General features: G+C 42.7%; 1 protein-coding gene across 8 annotated transcripts in view; it reads right to left on the reverse strand.

Moving 5' to 3' along the window:
* The window catches only part of DCX (doublecortin), an 80,925-nt gene that overhangs the window by 42,735 nt on the left and 19,909 nt on the right, over positions 1 to 18,281 (reverse strand). For all 8 annotated transcript variants that reach the window (XM_027696152.1, XM_027696148.1, XM_027696147.1 and 5 more), the window contains exon 3: positions 15,671 to 16,011. In XM_027696152.1, coding sequence (XP_027551953.1) covers positions 15,671 to 16,011 — 341 coding nt within the window. The remainder of the gene's footprint in view (positions 1 to 15,670; positions 16,012 to 18,281) is intronic.

The following is an 18,281-nucleotide window of genomic DNA, read 5'->3' on the forward strand; positions in this document are numbered from 1 at the left end:
TCCTTTTCTTCCCACTCCTACAGATCCAACTGTACCGCCCGGGGAGCATTTCCAGCTAAAGCAAAGAGTCAGCCAGGGGCAAAATAAAGGGCTTGGTAGGCTAATGGTCTCATTTGGTGTGGCAAATCCTCTGAAAGTCACTAACAATTTAGGAACATAATACCCTCACTTTTACTAGTGACATGCTTCAGTCTTCCTTACAAATCAGAAATCACACTTTCCCTACGTCACAAACTTACACACAGTGATTTTTCTCAAAATAGGACTCGTCAAACTGCCTGGGAGGAACGTCTTTGCCCCTGAACACTGGGAGGATTAAGGTGTGAAATTCCCATTAGGGCAAGGGGATTAGGCTGTTGCATTTACATAAGGATTTGACACAGAGGATCAGTTCATGGGTCGGTGTGCACAGGCTGATGCTCAGACTCTGCGAGGGGCTAATAGCTGATGTTTCAGAAGACAGGGAAGCTCCTCCTTCACAAATGTGCTTACATCTTTCTGCATGATGCTGCTTTGAAAGGCCAATTCCTTCTTCATCCCTCCAGTGATCACTAAACCTTAAAGCATGAGCTACAGGATTGCCCTGATTATTGTCTCGATACATTTATGTCTGAGGCAGCACATTGGAAAGTAATCAGTGAGGAACACTGCCAGATTTGGAATCAACAAAATCTATGGAAATACCCATGCACTCAAAAAATATCTGGGGAGCAACAGCTCAGGGATGAAAACTATGCCATAAGTACCTTTATTGGAGTGACAACAGGTTTTTGAATAAAAAAAAGAGACTATAGCTCAAGCAAGTGTTTTTTAACAAAGAAATGCCACCCAGACCTCTGTCTCTTCACTGAAATGGTTCATGTAATACAGCCCTGTGCAGATACAGGGACATAAAAAAAGGTCCAAAGCCCCCGAGTGTCCCCTACAACAACCTGCTACTACAGCTCACAAATGTGAGGCACTAAAATTCAGAGTCCTCATTCTCACAATCAGATCAGAATCACACCAACTTACTCCATTGCCTCAGCAGCTCTGCATGCAAGATTTAGCACTTTGTTAGGCAGGTGCATTTCCACTTCAGTCCTCCTTGATTTTAGCCCTAGAAACAGAGCAGCCCAAATTCTCAAAAGGTAGTTTCATTTCTTTGTACTTCAGGGCTTTTGGTCAGGTAAGAAAATGCAGAAACCAACAACACTTTCTGGTCCTGAGTTTTAACAGCAGGTCCTTAGAACATTCATACATCAGTTTATCCACGTTAGAGTGCATTTCATCAGTGAACTGCAAATATTCAGTGTTAGGGTTTACTTGTTTGGCTACAACCTAGCCCCTTGCATAAGTAAATTACCCAAAAGCAGCTAACACCTGACTAGAAATTATATATTTGAGGAGCAGTGTACTCTATTCAGGTAGAGGAGAAGTCATTATTAGCTGTTTCATAGATGTGACCTGCACAGCATAGGATTATTACAAAGAATGAACAGGCGGGCAGTCACACACTGGATTAAGGAACAATGATTCATAAATCCAAATCCCTGTCTCACATGTTGCTTTTATATAGAACCTGGTAAAAGCCTGCTTGAACCAGCAGTGGAAATCATGCCTTTTAATTTTATTCCTGCATTTCTGAAATAACAGGCCACTTCAGGCACTCGCTGTCACTTCCCTGATTCTGGAAGAAAAAGGTGGATGTTAAAGGAGCCATAAATAGTATCTGCTAGTGCTCCCTTTTCTATTATGTTGACTTTGATTCAGGTCCCTGCAATTAACAGGAACAAGAGAAAGACAAATAAAATTATCCCAGCTGTTTGTGGCGGACAGCCCTGGCCTCCCAGCTGAGAGCTCTTTGTGCTGCTGAGAGCGTCACCAAGCAACCAGCCCTTGCAGCTGCCAGGCTACAAAAAAGAAGTGAAAGCATGACTTATGGAAAGGAAGCACATGTGAAGGTTGGGACTAAATCAATCTCTGCTTTGTCTCCTGCCTAAATATGGCACCAGAGATCACCCTCAACGGATCTTACCCGCTGAGGGGGCAGAACCCGGATGCTTATTTTGTTTTAGAAGCCAGATCCTTGGAGGGCTAGACCCAGGTATTCTCTAAGCTGTATCTGGATGAAATGAAAAGAAGAGGTATTCAGCCTGTTATGATGCTATTGAGACTTAGTATTCTTCATCAATCTTAGCTGGTGGTCCAAAAAGCAGCAGAAGGTGGCCCCCGATACAGCTGCCAGAATGACTATATTGTCCCAGTTGTAAGTCAAACCCACATGTAAGTCAAGTGGAGGTGAAAAAAGATTGTCTGATAATTGAAACAATATGGCAAGGAAAGCAAAGCAAACAGGCAAATCCCCATGCACACAGGCAGGGAAAGGAAAAATGGAGAGCTAAATGACCATTCAAACTGTGCTCTATGTATTACTGACTGTACAGCAGTGCCAGCTCTCAGAAAACTGTTAGGAATTGGTAGTAGACATTCTTCCTGCAGAATCTAGGAAGGGCTGATAAACCCTGATACCATCCCTGAACCATATAATCCCTCCAGCTCTCAGCTGTCTTAAAACTGGGTCCTCTTCTGTTTTACAAAAAAACAGCCAAGACATAGATGTGTGAAAACTTTTGCGACTTGGACATCAAAGGCAAATTGACAAACTCATTTCAGCCTCCCTATGAGTTTAAATGTGTCACAGCACCCCTGCCTGAGAACACCAAATTAATTGCCTTACCCTGAGTCACACACTGCAGCTGAATCCAGGATTCATGCCAGGAGCCCCGAGACCCACTCGTGAATCCGTGAAGCACATTGCCTCTCATCTGTGACATAAGATATTTCCTGTAGCAACTACCTTCCTCTGGTTTTGAGAGAAAGAAGGTCTTTGTGAGCTATGCTTAGAAGAAAAAAAACAAGATGGTTTTCACTGGTATTAAATACTACGCAATCTGTAGATTAGTGCTCAATGCACTTTTGACCCAACTTTATTTTTCCTTATCACTGTCCATTGTACACTACATTGAACACTTCACACGTGCAACTGGAAACAACCCAAACAATCAATGTCAGGATCAGATGGCATTTTTTACATCATCTCTTTTCTGGAAGAAAAAGCCTTTTGCAGAAACAGTGTAAAATGGAGCAGTTCTGCACTGTTTGGCACTAAATCAGTACTTGCTGCCAAGAGCAGTGCAAAAACTTTATGAAGAAGCTCATGATACGGATAAAAATTCAAGGAAAAGCAGACATTTCAAAAGCTGTTCTCCATTTTAAAACTGCAAGAAATGCCAAGATTGTAAAGATCTCTGTTGCTCTGCAGTGCTAAAAATAACATTTGCCAACAACTCTGTCGAGTCTCTTATACAAAATTCAGCCTTATGGCTTTCATTTTGATTGTGAAACGTACACATCATTTTGCAACCCTCTGTGACTAGGGTTGTCTAAAATGAAGGAAATCCCCAGTACCATTTACTCCCAAAATATTAAAATTCAATAGAAGAAAAAAGATACTTCAAATTTCAGCATTAAGAATTTTCAGCATCAGTATTAAGAGATGTAAGTTCTTGTTTCTAATCCATTATGAAGGGCTTTCAAGTAGGCAAGAATAACATTCTTAGTTCCTAATGTTGGCTATCTGACTCGACTCTTTGATACACTTAATTTACATGTAATCCTGCAGCCTGCCAACAGTTGATAAGGTTCCTGATATCTGCACATTTGAGAAAGGGAAGTTTAGTTCATGATGGGCTAAAGCTGAGCTCCGTGATGGAAGGCTGCTCACATTTAAGGTTTCAAATAGATTTTTGCTTGTCTGCAAATTCTTCTTAGCTTTTCTCCCTAAATAACTTATCTGCTAAGTTTAAAATTCATGACAAAGTTGAAATGGCTGCACTGGATTTTTGCTTATTTCCATTATTGAAATATTTTATGGGCTTCTGTTAATATTAGGCAGTGCAAAGAATGGTGAGGGGTGTATTTTTCTCTCCACTCCAATGATACCATTTTGTAGATAAAAAGACTGTAAAAGTTACATATGAAAGAAGTGTTTGAGAGAAGTTACAAATCCTGAGTTAATGGCTCTACAGCACAGGACACCTGACTGAAGAATGGACAAATACATATACATCAAGAGCAAAATTTTTGCAAGCACTGTATTTTGTGTCCCTACTGCAAAGAGTAGGATCACTCCATGCAGTTTTGACAAACCCATTTCTAATGTTCCACCATAGAATCATAGAATACTTTGGGTTGGAAGGGATCTTGAAAAGGCACCTAGTCTAACACCCCTGCAATGAGCAGGGATATCTTCAACTATCCCAGGTTGCTCCAGGCCCTGCCCGACCTGGCCTTGGACACTTCCAGGGATGGGGCAGCCACAGCTTCTCTGGGCAACCTGTGCCAGAGTTTGACCACCCTCATTGTAAAAAACTTCTTCCTTATATCTAATCTAAATCTACCCTCTTTTAGTTTAAAACCATTACCCCTTGTCCCATTGCAACAGATCCTGCTAAAAATTTGTCCCCGTTTTTCTTATAAGTCCCCTTAAAGTACTGAAAGGCTGAGCTAAGATATCCCATGCAGTGGGGTAATGTGTCACCTGGCTGTGAAAAGTTAGGGTATTCCCCATCTGCAGAGCCACAGCTACAGCTTCTCCCAACACCTTTTCATAACTAGATGCCCCTGGACCTCCAGAGGAAGTTGGCCTGGGTGCCAGGTCATCTCCATATCCCAGCCACAGGCAGGGATATTTGCCTGCAGACTCGTGCTTGCAGGCACAAAACTACACCAAGACTTGGCAGCTGTGGAGAGCCACGTGAGCCCGGGGGATTTAGAACTCAACACTCAGAGCACACATACTCTGACCATTTGTAACCTGCTTCATGCTTCACCAAAGTCCCGGTTACACCACACTGACAAGAATTACCCAGAACCTGCCTGAGCCACCCCACCCCTTCCAGCAGCTTCAGAAGGCTGGAGCATTGCAGAGGGCTGCAGTGCAGCACAGTCACTGGAGGAGATATTTAGTTGCTTCCATATTCTGAGACACATCTGAAAAGGCAAAGAGGTGAACTGGAAAGGTAAATGGAATACAGCAATATTTTAAAAAGCTGCTCCTTCCTGTGTGAATTTTGAATGCATACCATATGCTTCAGCATGCTGTTTTGATTCTGTGCTAAGATATTATTTACTACCCTGCCTCAGCAAGACTAATTTTCTTTGCAGAATAGTTATTTTTAATTTAAAAGATAAGTATAAGAATAATTTCTTCCAGTGTGTGCTGCTCTGCATTTACGATCATCCATTACACTGCCTGTTCATCTCAGCAAGTCTCTCACTTGTCTCCCAACTTTCTTTATTTCATAATTCTTTCATTGTCTTCACCAAGTGCTTCCAGATCACCCAAGAAGACAATAAACCCCATTTGATACTTAATTTTTGATCAAGTATCTTGATACCTAATTTTTACTCTGATAAGAAGTTATTTCTACCCTGGTTTCTTCTTCTAAGCCTGTTGCCCACCTGTGGCAACATTTTCTCTTCTTATCACTACCACAGGTTCTTGAAGGAGCCTTTCTTTCCTTATGACTTTTTGAAGTCCAAATGTCCACTGTCTCTCTCCCATACATGATCTTATTTCTTCTATTATTCTATACTAATAGATTAACAAGGTGAAAGGGTTTTTTTCCATGGTCTAACCCTGTTATGCCATGTTGCTTTTTCACAATTTTATCTCTCAGCTGATTTATCTAGTACAGAGGCTGAGCTTCCTGGTGTATTTTCACCACTAGACATACAGAGGAGAACAGTTCCATCAGTCACCATTCCCAGCCTCTCTGTTCCCCTTTCAGCACTATTATGGGCATGGAGGAGTGAGGAAGGGCACAAGAGATTATGTCAGGAGCGCAGGGGCACAGCAGAGACTTGAGGAAATACTTCTTTCACAGAATCAGGCACACACCACAAGGTGCTTTCCTAAACCAATTATTCTCTCCTGTTTGGAGAACCTGAATAAAACATCCGTAGCCATGAGCTGTTCTCCCAGCAGCACAGTGAGCATGGCCAGGAGTTTCAGGTGGTGGCTTGAACTGCTCTGCCACAGCCAGGGATTGATGTCTGCAGCCAGGCAGTGGCAGAACCAGAACTGTGGGTCCTGCAACCGCAGGGGACCGAGCACCAGATCAGCAGCACGGAGCAGATGGTGAGGGCAGGGGAGCAGGAGGAAGGAGCTGGAGTCCTGCTCTCCCCTGCTGCCCCCGCAGGCTCACTGGCTGCATAATTATTCCTGTGGAGCCAATAAAGCTCGTTGTGCTCATTGTCCTCCAGATAACAGAGCTCAGACCTGGAGGACTGGCAGGACTGACCTCTCACGCCAGTCCTGACTGAAGCAAAATCCCCTGGAAAAATCCTCCTAATGAATGGTGCATATTATCTCATCTTCCCCATGTCTGGTTTTTGTCCATTTTGTTCATAACTAAGTCTCCTATTTGGAGGGGAAAAAAAAAAAAAAAGAATTAGTAAAGGCAGGATATATCTTACACCTGCTCTAGCTGAAAAATCCTAGATCTGAAGTACTTTTCAAGATAAAAAATGAGAGAAAAGCACCATGATCTAATACATACTAATTTCCTATTCATTTTAGATTATGTGGATAACATTTAAACTGTTAATAACAATTAGGTTTGCATTTATCTCAAAGGATAATTTAAAAGTAAGCAAACATTTTCAAAGTGGAGTTAAAAACTGTAGCAGTAAAAGCAGTAAGAACTGCCTTTGGTTCTGGTTTATTAGGATGAGGGAAGAAAAACAATAACATGACTCAAGGATATCTCTGTCAGATCAATATAGTCCCTGGGATCCTTTAACTAAAGGGAGAGTTTAGATTGCTTAGACAGCAAGTTGAGATGCAGAGCTGTGTTGTACAGCACCTAGTTAAATGTATTTATACAGATAGATATATATGTGTGTACTCATACACACACTGCTTGCTGTTAACCAGGGAACCAGAACTATGTCTGTTAGTACAGACTATTAATATATATCTACTATACATCTACCAACATTCAGCAAGTCCTGGCTGTGTGTTCACAGGGGAGAGGGTGTTGTCTGATGGCTTGGAGCAGTGAATGCTCTGGTTACTAGCCCTGCTAATTTTTCCGTATTCAGCCTGAACAAATCTCCAGGAGCAGGCCTGCAATTCCAGCTCCGTATGATAATCGATTTGGCGCAGCCTGAGGAGCCCTGAACACTGGAATAGCCCTCAGCTTTTGTGGCTTCTCTCTGCACCTCCCCACATATGCAGCCCTACCTTAGCCAACTCTGAAAATCTGGGTGGAGTGGATCCAGATTTTTTTCTCTTCAACTCCTTTAGACACGCAATTCTGTGCCAGGATATTTTGTCATCCTCAGCAGAGCTGAGGGTGGAGGGAGGCTGTTCTCCTCTGCACATGAGCAAAACTATCACTCCTTCCCTTGCTGTCCCATACAGAGACCTTTGACTGACATTGGCATCATGTTCAAAAGACAAAATGAGAAGGCTTTTGACAACCTCTCACACTCAGTCTGGGCCCTTTGCAACATGGATTCCTTTCCTTAATATTTAAGCTCCATCAAGACACAGATACCACATACAAAAATGGATAATCACTGGTTCAGTTCCACGGGCAGTTTTGGGGACAAGAAAGAAGGAAATACTGTTGTGCTGGATGACAGCTCTTCACACCATTTCTTGCCAGACTCTGTTACCTGGCTGTTTGCCTTTACCCACACTTAGTGCAGGCTCTTCCTAGAGAAAAGTGTGAGCTGTGTCATAACTTACCTGCTACTGAGTGGAAACAGCCTTTTGGTTGAAGGCCAGTAAGAGCTGAGAAGGAAAAAGAAGTGGTTTCAGGCAGACGAGAAGAACAGGCAGAACTTCCAACAAGATGTGGAATATGGCACCAACCACCATGAGAATCTCAAGGTGTCTCACACAGGGTGAATTCAGGGGGGTATTCACTCACTCTGTGAGCTACTGCAGGGAGGGAGAGGTGAGCAAACATTCTATATGTGATATCACTCACAGCCTAAGACTAAGACTTACAGACACACCAGAATCAGAAAGACATTCCCCCATTACAAACAGGGAAAATACAAATATTTGATTATTTTAGGTGATCAAAAGAAATAAGACATTTACTAGAGTCCACACCTTGAGGTAGACACTTGCTCACAATCCTTTCAGTGTAACCTGGTCTCTCTCAGAGCAGGAGGGACTCCCGTTCACACTGGTGGGATTACCACTGGAGCACCAAAAAATGACCAGAAACTTAGTTTCTCAAGATGATATAAACTAAAGAAAAACAAACTATAAGGCTTTCTGGCCTGTCCTCAGCTCCAGATATTCAGCCTTATTTCCTTTGCTCATTTTCAGCCCATTTATTCCTAGATAAACCCTCTGGCACTACAGTGAATAATCCTCTTCTCTCTTGGGATTCAGGGTGAAAAGGGAACATGTCACTCTGTATGACAGAAAGAGCTGCTAAAATAAAGATGCCAGTGAGGACTGAATTTTTAGCATACGTCTCTTTTGGGGTGTGAATAGCACCGGGATGCAGTAATAAGGGCCACGTACTTATAGGTCACCAGGTCGGGTCTGACTGCATCTTTCAATAATTTTGACAGCCTGCCATCTGTGACACAAGTAGCAGGTGTTTTGTGTGGGGCATGGTCAGTAGGTGGCTGCTGGCAACACTCACGTTACCAGAAAATCAACAATTTCCAGCGAGCAGCAGCACAACTCTGGAGCCTGCCTGTGGACTGGGAGCCCTGTTGCCTTCAGAGGACAACAGATTCACCACAGCCAGTATTTGCACAGCAGTGAAATGCCAACGAGTGCACAGCACCAAAGCCCTGTGGGTGACAGGCAGGAGCACAACACCTCGTCCAGAACCTGGGGCTGAGGCAAAGCAATAGGAAAACAGCCAGAAAAGCCTGCAAGATCGTGGTTTCCTCTGCTGTCCCCCCTTGCTCCACACATAGAATTATGGAATGGTTTGTGTTGGCAGGGACCTTAAAGATTATCTAGCTCCAGCCCCCTGCCATGGTCAGGGACACATTTCACTAGACAAGGTTTCTCCAAGCCCCGTCCAACCTGGCCTTGAACACTTCCAGGGACAGGGCAGCCACAGCTTCTTTGGGCAACTTGTGCCAGTGTCTCATGGTAAAGAATTTCTTCCCAATATCTAATTTAAACCCTCCCTCTAATAGTTTAACGCCATTGATTGCCCCTTGTCCTGTCACTCCATGCCTTGGGGAGCTGGTTGGAGACCACACTGATGTCAACCAAGTCAGTCTCAATGCTCACAGGAGAACAGGTTTGATCAAGACTTTAGCTGCTGAGATCAGCCTGCTTCTGCTTTAAGAAGTACAGGGATTAAGATTCACAGTGTTCCAGATAGGCCCCTTTTCACCCAGATTCTGTGGCCCACAGACCTAAGGAAACAGAAATTAATAAGCATAAGGTTTCTGAATAACATCTCCGAAAGTCTTCTGAATATTTTATCATAAGTACTTAGGCACACATTCATGGAAGCTCAGCTTATTCATTCTAGCGAATGCTAAAATCCTTGAGGGATACCTGCGGACTAATTGGTTTTGTCTGTGTTAGTGTCTAGTCACTGCATGAATCAGTGCTGAACCTCCAGCTTAGACTAAGAGCTCCCTAAAGATAGAGAACTAGGCTGTGTTGTCTGGCACTGTAAGTGACTTGGGTTCAGGAGTTCTTCAGTCCATACATTATTACTAATCCTCCTTGCATGACACATGGCTGCTGGAGAGGAGTAATCTCACGCAAACACTCCAAGTCAGAGCAGTCTGAAGCAGCACCGAGCAGGAGTGAAGCTGGGAGTTAATCCCCGTTCGGAGTGATCTGCCGGGGGGAGGCAGCTGTGGGCAAAGATCCTGCCTGCACCGTTCCCCTGCCAGAGCTGGAGATCCAGACCTGTCCTCTTGGTATCCAAAGGGGAGATTTATGCGAGGCCTGGCAAATCTCAGCAGTTAACAAGAGAGGAAAAGACTGAGGAGGAGATGCAAACCAGATAAAATTTTGTCGTTACAGCTTTGTGCAGCAGGGAGGGAAGGTGGGACTCGCTGCTCCCCTGTTAGCACTGGCTGCTACAGAACCTTTTGCAGAAGGTGGGACACCAAACACACTCGCACCCATCTCCTGCTCTTCCCTACCGTTTGCTTTGGGGCTAGATCCCAGCTTTCCACACATGCATGAAACTGCTTTGTCCTGAAGTTACTCCAGTGCAGATTTTCAATATCCCAAAGGTCAACTATCCAATCTTAAAAGGATGAGGAGTTCTGACACCCTTTCCCTCAACATGTGTAATAACACAAACCAATTTGCTTGCTTTGTAACCTTGAACCTCATGCCTCAGGGTGTAAGTTAACTATCCCCAGGGTTCTAGCAGGAATAGTTTCCCTCTGATCTTTCAGCAATGCAAATGATATTTAGGTACATCACGGAGGTATCCACCTTCTTGAACACCAATTACAGATTACAGTCATTAAAAGTATTTTTTATATTGTGGTATAAACCTTGTTCTATGTCTCATTGACACAATTTCATTAATATAATCAATACAGCTACACTGTCTCAACAGAGTTTGGTCCACTGCTGGTATCTAGACTTGAATTTTTTAATAGTTTGTTTCCAAATACGAGCTTAAATTCAGTGCAGAAGTTCCAAAGTTTGGTTGGTTTCTTCACTGTAACTTGTGTGGATGCCTCTAAGGAACATTTTTACTAGTAGTACAGTACTTAGGAGATGTTTTATCAATGAATTTGTTGACTTTGATCACAAAGTCCCAACCTTAAACTTGTCGTGAGCTTAGTCATCCTACTTCTCCCTCTGTGGTTGCTGCCCTTCCTCAAGAAGGAGAAGATGCAAGAAATCTAAAATGAAATGGCAACTTCTTCCCTGGCCAGGAGGGGTGGGCTGGCCCCCGAGGCACTGGCATCAGCTTTGCAAATAGAGAATGAACTTCACTCATCACCTGCCACTTGATATCCTTATCAAAGCAAAGGCTGCTGGAGGGGACCATTTTATTAAGGCTAGAAATTCTTTGGGGAGAACAGTCACACGTGCCCTGACATATGGAAATGTATGTAATTTCATCTGATGAGACAGCCAACACTCAGATGGAACAGCAGCACTCTGGCTGGAACAGGTAACACCCAATGAATAGTGCATGTGTGACTTCTCCCTGTGCTTGATGATTTCAAAGGCCAGAAGAGATCATTGCCTGCTATTATGGCTAAAAACACAGTCTGTTCCCTGCTTGTTGACCAGAATATCTATATTCAAGTGGAACTGAACCATACAAGCTCTCCCTGCTCTGAACAACTGCTTATTCTGCTTATTTGGTGGTGCTAATTGATGGGTCACAGGATGGGGTATTTAGTAAATTAAGACATGGAAATACATCAGATGGAGAAAAAGCTGGAATTCCATACCACAAAAAAAATTTTAATACTAAAGTACAACTGAGCACACCTGATGAATTTCTATCACACTCCAGCCTATCACTGACTCAGCCAATGGCCAAAAAAAGGGATTTTTTTTCCTACATCTCTTCACACACTTGCTGAACAACTCATAGATCTTGGAATAAAATACAGTGCAGAAAAAGAGAAGTTCAGTGGGTACAGAAGACATCCGCTTTTACAGGTCACTTCTTAAAATCAGGAATGAATGCAGGCAGACTCTACTTGCAAAGTAAGGTGCAGAAAGCAGATGGGCACTGGGCTGTTGGTGATGAAACAGCCTCCTCTTTTCCAGAAAACACCAACCTAGTGTTCACCATGGTGAGAAAGAAGCTCAAGCACAATCAGGACAGTAAATCTATACAACGTTTGCAAAGTCTACTTCAGACTAATGCATTCAAAATATCCAAATGCAACTTCATCCATAGTCTCAAATTCTGTTTTCTAATTTGGTTTATTAACGACACGAGGCAGAAACTGTCACCATGGGTTTATAAAGTAACCAGTGCTCCCAGGAATCCAGACTCATTTGGGACACTGGATATAACTAAGAGTTTAAAAAAGGAGAGAGAATGTACCAAAACAACTGTTTTCCAACATGATCCATAGACCTGACCAAATTAAATCCTGCATATGTGTATTTTAATTATATATATCACCCATCTCAGCACAACAGCAGTTGTAGTTATGGGACCAACCACTGAATTTGATCCATTATAGCATTTGTTCAAAGCACTGAATTCTTTGACCTATACTATTTCCTGTATGTCCATGGAAGTTCCAAAGATAAATCCCTATTGTGATTCCCTCTCACGACTCATATTTGGTCAAATATTTGAAACTCCTTTTGAGCTCAGGGGTGTCCATCAAGAGGTGATGATATGCTCCAAGAAGGGAAGGATCTTGAGTGCAGACAGGCACAAGGCAGCAGAAATATGTGCAAGACCAACTTAAATAAACTACTTAAACACAAGATGCTAATTTAGCAGTTTCAAGGGCCGTATTTTTACAGCCAACCCAACATATAAAAAGAAACAAAATTGCATTGGAATAACGTAACCTCACTGTTGCTTTGAGTGTTGCATTTATTCAAATACAGCCCATCCAGCCCTCAATTAGCTGCTTTCTCACTCCAACTGCAGCAGATCTGCAGTGCATAGAAATGTAATTATTCACACACCATTCTGTCATTGCCACCACTGCCTGTACTTCTAAAGCGTCTTGATTACTCTGCTGATGAGCACCATGGAAATGCCTATAAATAAAATAATCATCTCCCCTCATTAAGTTCCAGCTCACGGACTGAGGAAGGATGATTTTCCTTTGTACGTTCCTTTTGTAAATTCTATCATTTCACAACAGAGGGAGCAACGTGCCTCTGATGACACTCAAAGAGACAGACTGTCAGGATTCTTGTCAGTATTTCAGCTTTGAGCAGCTTGCGTTTTTGCATGAATATTTTCTCCTGAAAATAAAGTGCTGTTTGTCAGAATTATGCATTCAGTAATCCCTTTCTAATGTCAGAATCAGGCATGCAAAAGCCCCTAATGTCATGTCAGGAGGTCAGATTTTATGGAGCAGTATGTCATGGAAACCCCAACAGCAAGCACTGCACCCATAGCAGAAGCCTCTGGTTCTAACTTCAACACTAAGAACACACATAGGTGGAAAATTTCAAATAAGCTTAGATATAACAAAAACCAAACAGTGAAGGAAACTTTCCAATAAAAACAAAGCCTTGGTGAAACAGGTTTGTCCTTCAAGAAGCTTCGACATTAATTGATGCTGCAAACAAATATCACACATCCCCTTATTGTCAAATCACAAAATCTCTCCCTTTTCAATAACTGCAATACTGGGTGTACATTTACATACAGTGTAACTCCCAGTAGTGCCTCCAACACGCAATGAAATATCACATTTCATAAAAGGGTGAATTATAAAGCCAGTGAAACAAGTTAAATGTGATATCTGTACTCAAGACTTTACTGAAATTACATTTCTGCAACAAAAACTGATGAAGTTGTCGGGTTGCCCCAGTCAGACCAGTGCTGAATTATGGCCCCATACACTGTACAGCTGTCAGAGTTTGACAGGAGGAAAACCAGGTTGCCTTTTAGTATCTGGTTCAAGAAGAGTCATGCGTGGTGTGGTGCCTGCTATGGAGAGCAGTCGGCAGTAAGAATTGCCAGGTTACAAAGATATTTGTGTCCCTGTAGCTCTGTCCAAAGCAGTATCTCCCAAAAGAGACTGCAGCACTAACCCCCTGCTAACCCACAGCAGCACTGCTCCAGGCAATCTGTAACTTGAGAGCAAGCAGCATCTCCCAAATCCCCACTTGGGAGTGAACACAATTGCACAGGCTGGTCACCAGGCCACAGGCTCAGGTCAGGCCATGGGCTGATCTTGTCTGGCTCTCTGGCCAGAGGTGAGGGGGAATCACCACTTACTCCTGTAACTAAAAGAGGAAGAAGAGAACAGTTTGATGGAAGCTTCTGGGACATCCCTATTTCTGCACACCATCCAAAGTAACATCTCACCTCCCAAATGCCAGTTGTTCTCAAAGAACTGAGGCCATTCACAAGTTCAGATGAAGATCCTCGTTCACAACTATGAGAGCAAAGGTACTCTGGGTGTCAGCATGAGCAGGGAGCTGCTCTCAGATCAGATCTATTTATTAAACCCTTTGTAAACCTGCTGTTATCCAACAGGCATGATCCTGTGCCCATATATTATTTCCTCAGTGAGGACAGGTCATTTAATACCCTCTTTCCTCACTCCCCAGTCTCTTCCAAGGTTTCCAGTACATCACTCCCTGTATCACAGCTTATTTACATCATGCTACTGTACCTAAGGGTAGTGTAGCTGGAGAGTCACCTATTCATGTTAAAACTATATGTCTTAGGAAATAAAAGCGCTGGGTGGAGACAAGTGGAAAGGTAAGCTTTGACAGGCAGGTGAGATTTTTGTATATCTGAAGCTAGAACCAGCCACAAACTAATATGCAGGATACAGAGGCTGGGATAAAGCAAGAATCATAGAATCACAAAATGGATTGGGTTGGAAGGGATCTTAAAGATCATCTAGTTCCAAGCTCCCTGTCATGGGCAGGGACACCAAAACATCAGACAGGGTAGAGGGACATGCTACTTTCAGCTCCCAGGCACCACACCTGGACTGTGCAGGACAGTTTATGAACCTGTATTTGGGGTTGGAAGGATGAACATTTTCATATGTAAAGTCTGAATGGTCATTGGACAGAGCCAGTACTTGAATAATTTTCTCCAGAGACAGCAAAGAGTTAATTTAAAGCAGCAGCATCAATCCCTAGAATAGTCAGAGTCTAAACCCACACAAGAGCTGTGCTGCCTCACTCCAGAATCTGGAGCAAGGAAAACAGTGACAAAAATAAGATCATTCCTCAATTACTAAAGACAGAACTGTTAAATCAAGCTCAGAATTGTCCTTGAAGAATCTAGCTCTTCCCAGTTCTAAAATCAACCCCACATTCCTCTGAGGGTTTTCACAGATACAGCAATATGAAATCGCTCATTGCTGTGTAGCTGCTAACAAGAGACAGATGTTTCCCTCAGTTCCAGGAACATGTAGACATGAAGCGCATTATGATGACCCACTAAATACTTCTGACTCTTTCTGCATGTTATCTCTTCATGCATTTAGTCAAGGAAATGCAACACAATTCCATGCTTTCCCTCCTAACTACAGAGCTGACCAGAAGAGCACGCTTGGAGCAATTGCTTGATCTTAGCAAGCCTTCATCAGAGGGCAAGGAAAGTCAAGCAACACATTTTCACTGAGTGAAGCCAAAGTTGAGAGTTCCTGCAGTTACTCCAGAGCCAAACGAGCTGGTGGCTGTGAGCCACGTTATTTATTTAGCTGGTCCAGAAGACACGCACCGCACGCCGGCGTGCAGGACGAGCATCTGCTCCACTCAGACCTTTGGCTACATTCTTTGCTTGATATTAATACCAGGGAAAATTTAGTAACTTAACCACTGGCATGAAAAGTCATACTTCTAAGAGAACAGATGGCAGCGATCATCTTGGCTTAATTTTAGGCTTCAAAAATTGTTCTGAGTCAGCAAAGCCTCAAGGTAAGGGAAAGAAAAAGGCGCAACATCTGTAAAACCTCTTACCTGTTTCCCATCCAAGGTATACAGCTTTTTGACCACTCCTGTCTCCAGTTTTATAGCTTCGGTGATGTCAGTGAGAACTTGCTCAAATGAGTGGGCAGTCTTCTTGTTCAAGAGCACCCGCACTGCCTTGCGGGGCTTCACCCCGCTGCGGATGATGGTCACCAGCTTGGGGCGCACGAAATCTTTGTTCTCCTTCGCCTGGGCGCTGTTGCTGCTGGCCAGAGACTGAGGTGCTTTCTGGTTGGCAGATGTCTTCACGTTGACAGACCAGTTGGGGTTGACGTTCTTGGTGTATTCCACCTTCTTGAAGAAGTTGTCAGACGAGCAGACATAACTCTCCCCTTTTGAAAGAAATGAAATTCTACAGTTACTACAAAAAGGCTGCTGGAAAACAGACACTATACTTTCCTCCATCAATCCTGCAAACCATTGATAATTGTTTTCATCAGCACTTCCATGACAGCTTGTTATTAAAACATTTTGCCTTATTTTAATTTTATATTTATGATTATTTAAAATATGACTAGTATTTCCACAAACTAAGCTAGTCAGCCTTAGCTTGCATCAACAAATATATACAAGCACTCAGTCACATGAACCAGGGGTTAAAAAAGGTTGAATTATAAAGGTAGTTAGGTAGTGGAAGATGCAACTAAGCTGCCTAAGAGCTCCAAAACACCAAATTCATTTGACCACCTTCATTAAACTGTAACTTTGCCAGCTTCCTCTCCATCTTTACAGACCTAGCTACTACTTCAGTGTGTCATTCCCTGCCAGGAGGACATCAACATTCATCCACAAAGTACCTTTGCATCACGCTTGAAAAATAACAAAAATCTTGTACTGAATTGTCTCTACTAAAAGTAGCATTGATAAATCTAGCAGGCATAACAAATATGCTTTTTTAAATCTTCAGTGGTTTATTAGAGAACAGACCTAATGGCAGCTCAGATTAAGCACTACACCAAATGCCACTGCTTGCTTTTATAAGGCTGGTACCAACCAAAAATATATTAAATCCAAATTTAGACATGGTAGAGAAGGGTTACATGGTCTTCTTAGTAATTCACAAAAAGCCCTTCCCTATCCCACCCAAAATTAGTTTCAAGCTTTGTCTGTAATTTACAGGATCCTATCTATCTAAGGTTTTAAAAGCACCTTAAAGGATTTGTAGGATCTTCTTTTGGGCCTGCAAATCTGATGGATGCTAGAAGAGTTATTACTAGAATGAGACTGTAAACCAGTATCCCTAAGGGAATGTGGCTGTCTAGTCTGAAATGACTCAGGCTGCTGAGCACTTGAAGACACACTGAAAAAAAGTCAGTCACTGCTAGAGGAAAAAGCTTCTGTCTCGCCATTAGATAAAATTTTAATAGGAACTGAGGGCATAACCTGTAGGATTTTAGAGTTTCTTCTGGTGTTTTCTTGGGTTGATCTAATAGAATTAAGTTCTTCATGTATTACAATAGATTTGAAATCAAAATACAAATTTAACTATATTGAACAAGAAAAAAAAACTCCTTCTTCGCACAACCAGACTGGCTGCATTTCCTTATCTGTCCGTGCAAAATCCAGGACCTGGATATCTTTGAAAAGCCTACCTGACAGCTGAGTCTGGCTTCCCATTCCAGGACCTCTAGGGCAGGATTTGACATCCAATTGGCAGAGGTATAAATATGGATTTCCAAAGAGTCCACTGGTTTCTGCACAGCCCAGGCACGTAACGTACCTGGTATAATGTTCATACAGTCGTCCTTCTGCTGACTAAACTGCATTTTTGGTGGAGGCACCTAGAGGGTCCCTCCCTAGAACACATGGTGAGACCACTAACGGGCAATAAACAATAAACAGAAGACTTTACAGGCTTATAACAATAGTCTGTGTAGTATTTATGCCCTATTACCGCTAAGGGTTTGATGTCACAAGCAGCCATAGAAAAGACGCAGGATGCTCACTTATTTTAACCCTTTGTACTCAGTTTGCCACAAAATAATGCACACTTGTGGTGCTTACATCTCTGACTGCAGCTCTTCTCCATCAGTTGCACAAAAATGACCAAAATCTTTTATCAATAGGAAGCAGATATTCTGTTTTCCCTTCTAAAGATGGAATAAAAATACAGAAGGGAGAAGAGCTGACAAGGTTCATGACAAACACTGTCAGTTGGGCACTTCGTGAACTAGTTTACCCAAACTAATGCAATAATCCCACCTGGAGGTTCTGTTGGCTTGACCAAACAGTAAAAATTTGTATTTGCTGTCAGAAAAAAAACTCATTAAACTGACCATATAGTAGTACCCATAGCTGAAGCTCCTTAATTCCTCATATTTTGTGAATCTGACTCAATAGAAACTTAAGTATACTCCTCAGAGTACCACACATTATAAAGAATTCCCACTGGAGATATCATTTTCCAGAAGCATTGAGTACTCCAGATCTTCCTGATTAATAAGTGATAAGCTGTGGTTTATTCATCTGCTTCAGCCAAGTAACACCTGGTGTGGAGCAGGCCCAGGCTTCTCTCCAGTTTCACAGCGGAGCGTGAAGGGCAGAGGGGGGAATTTGGAATGCTCACAGGGAATTATCCCTGTCCTAAGAGCCTGAGCCCTCC

Source organism: Neopelma chrysocephalum, unplaced genomic scaffold (assembly GCF_003984885.1).
Source record: "Neopelma chrysocephalum unplaced genomic scaffold, ASM398488v2 Primary Assembly neopelma1_105, whole genome shotgun sequence".
In the NCBI taxonomy this organism is placed as follows: Eukaryota; Metazoa; Chordata; class Aves; order Passeriformes; family Pipridae; genus Neopelma; species Neopelma chrysocephalum.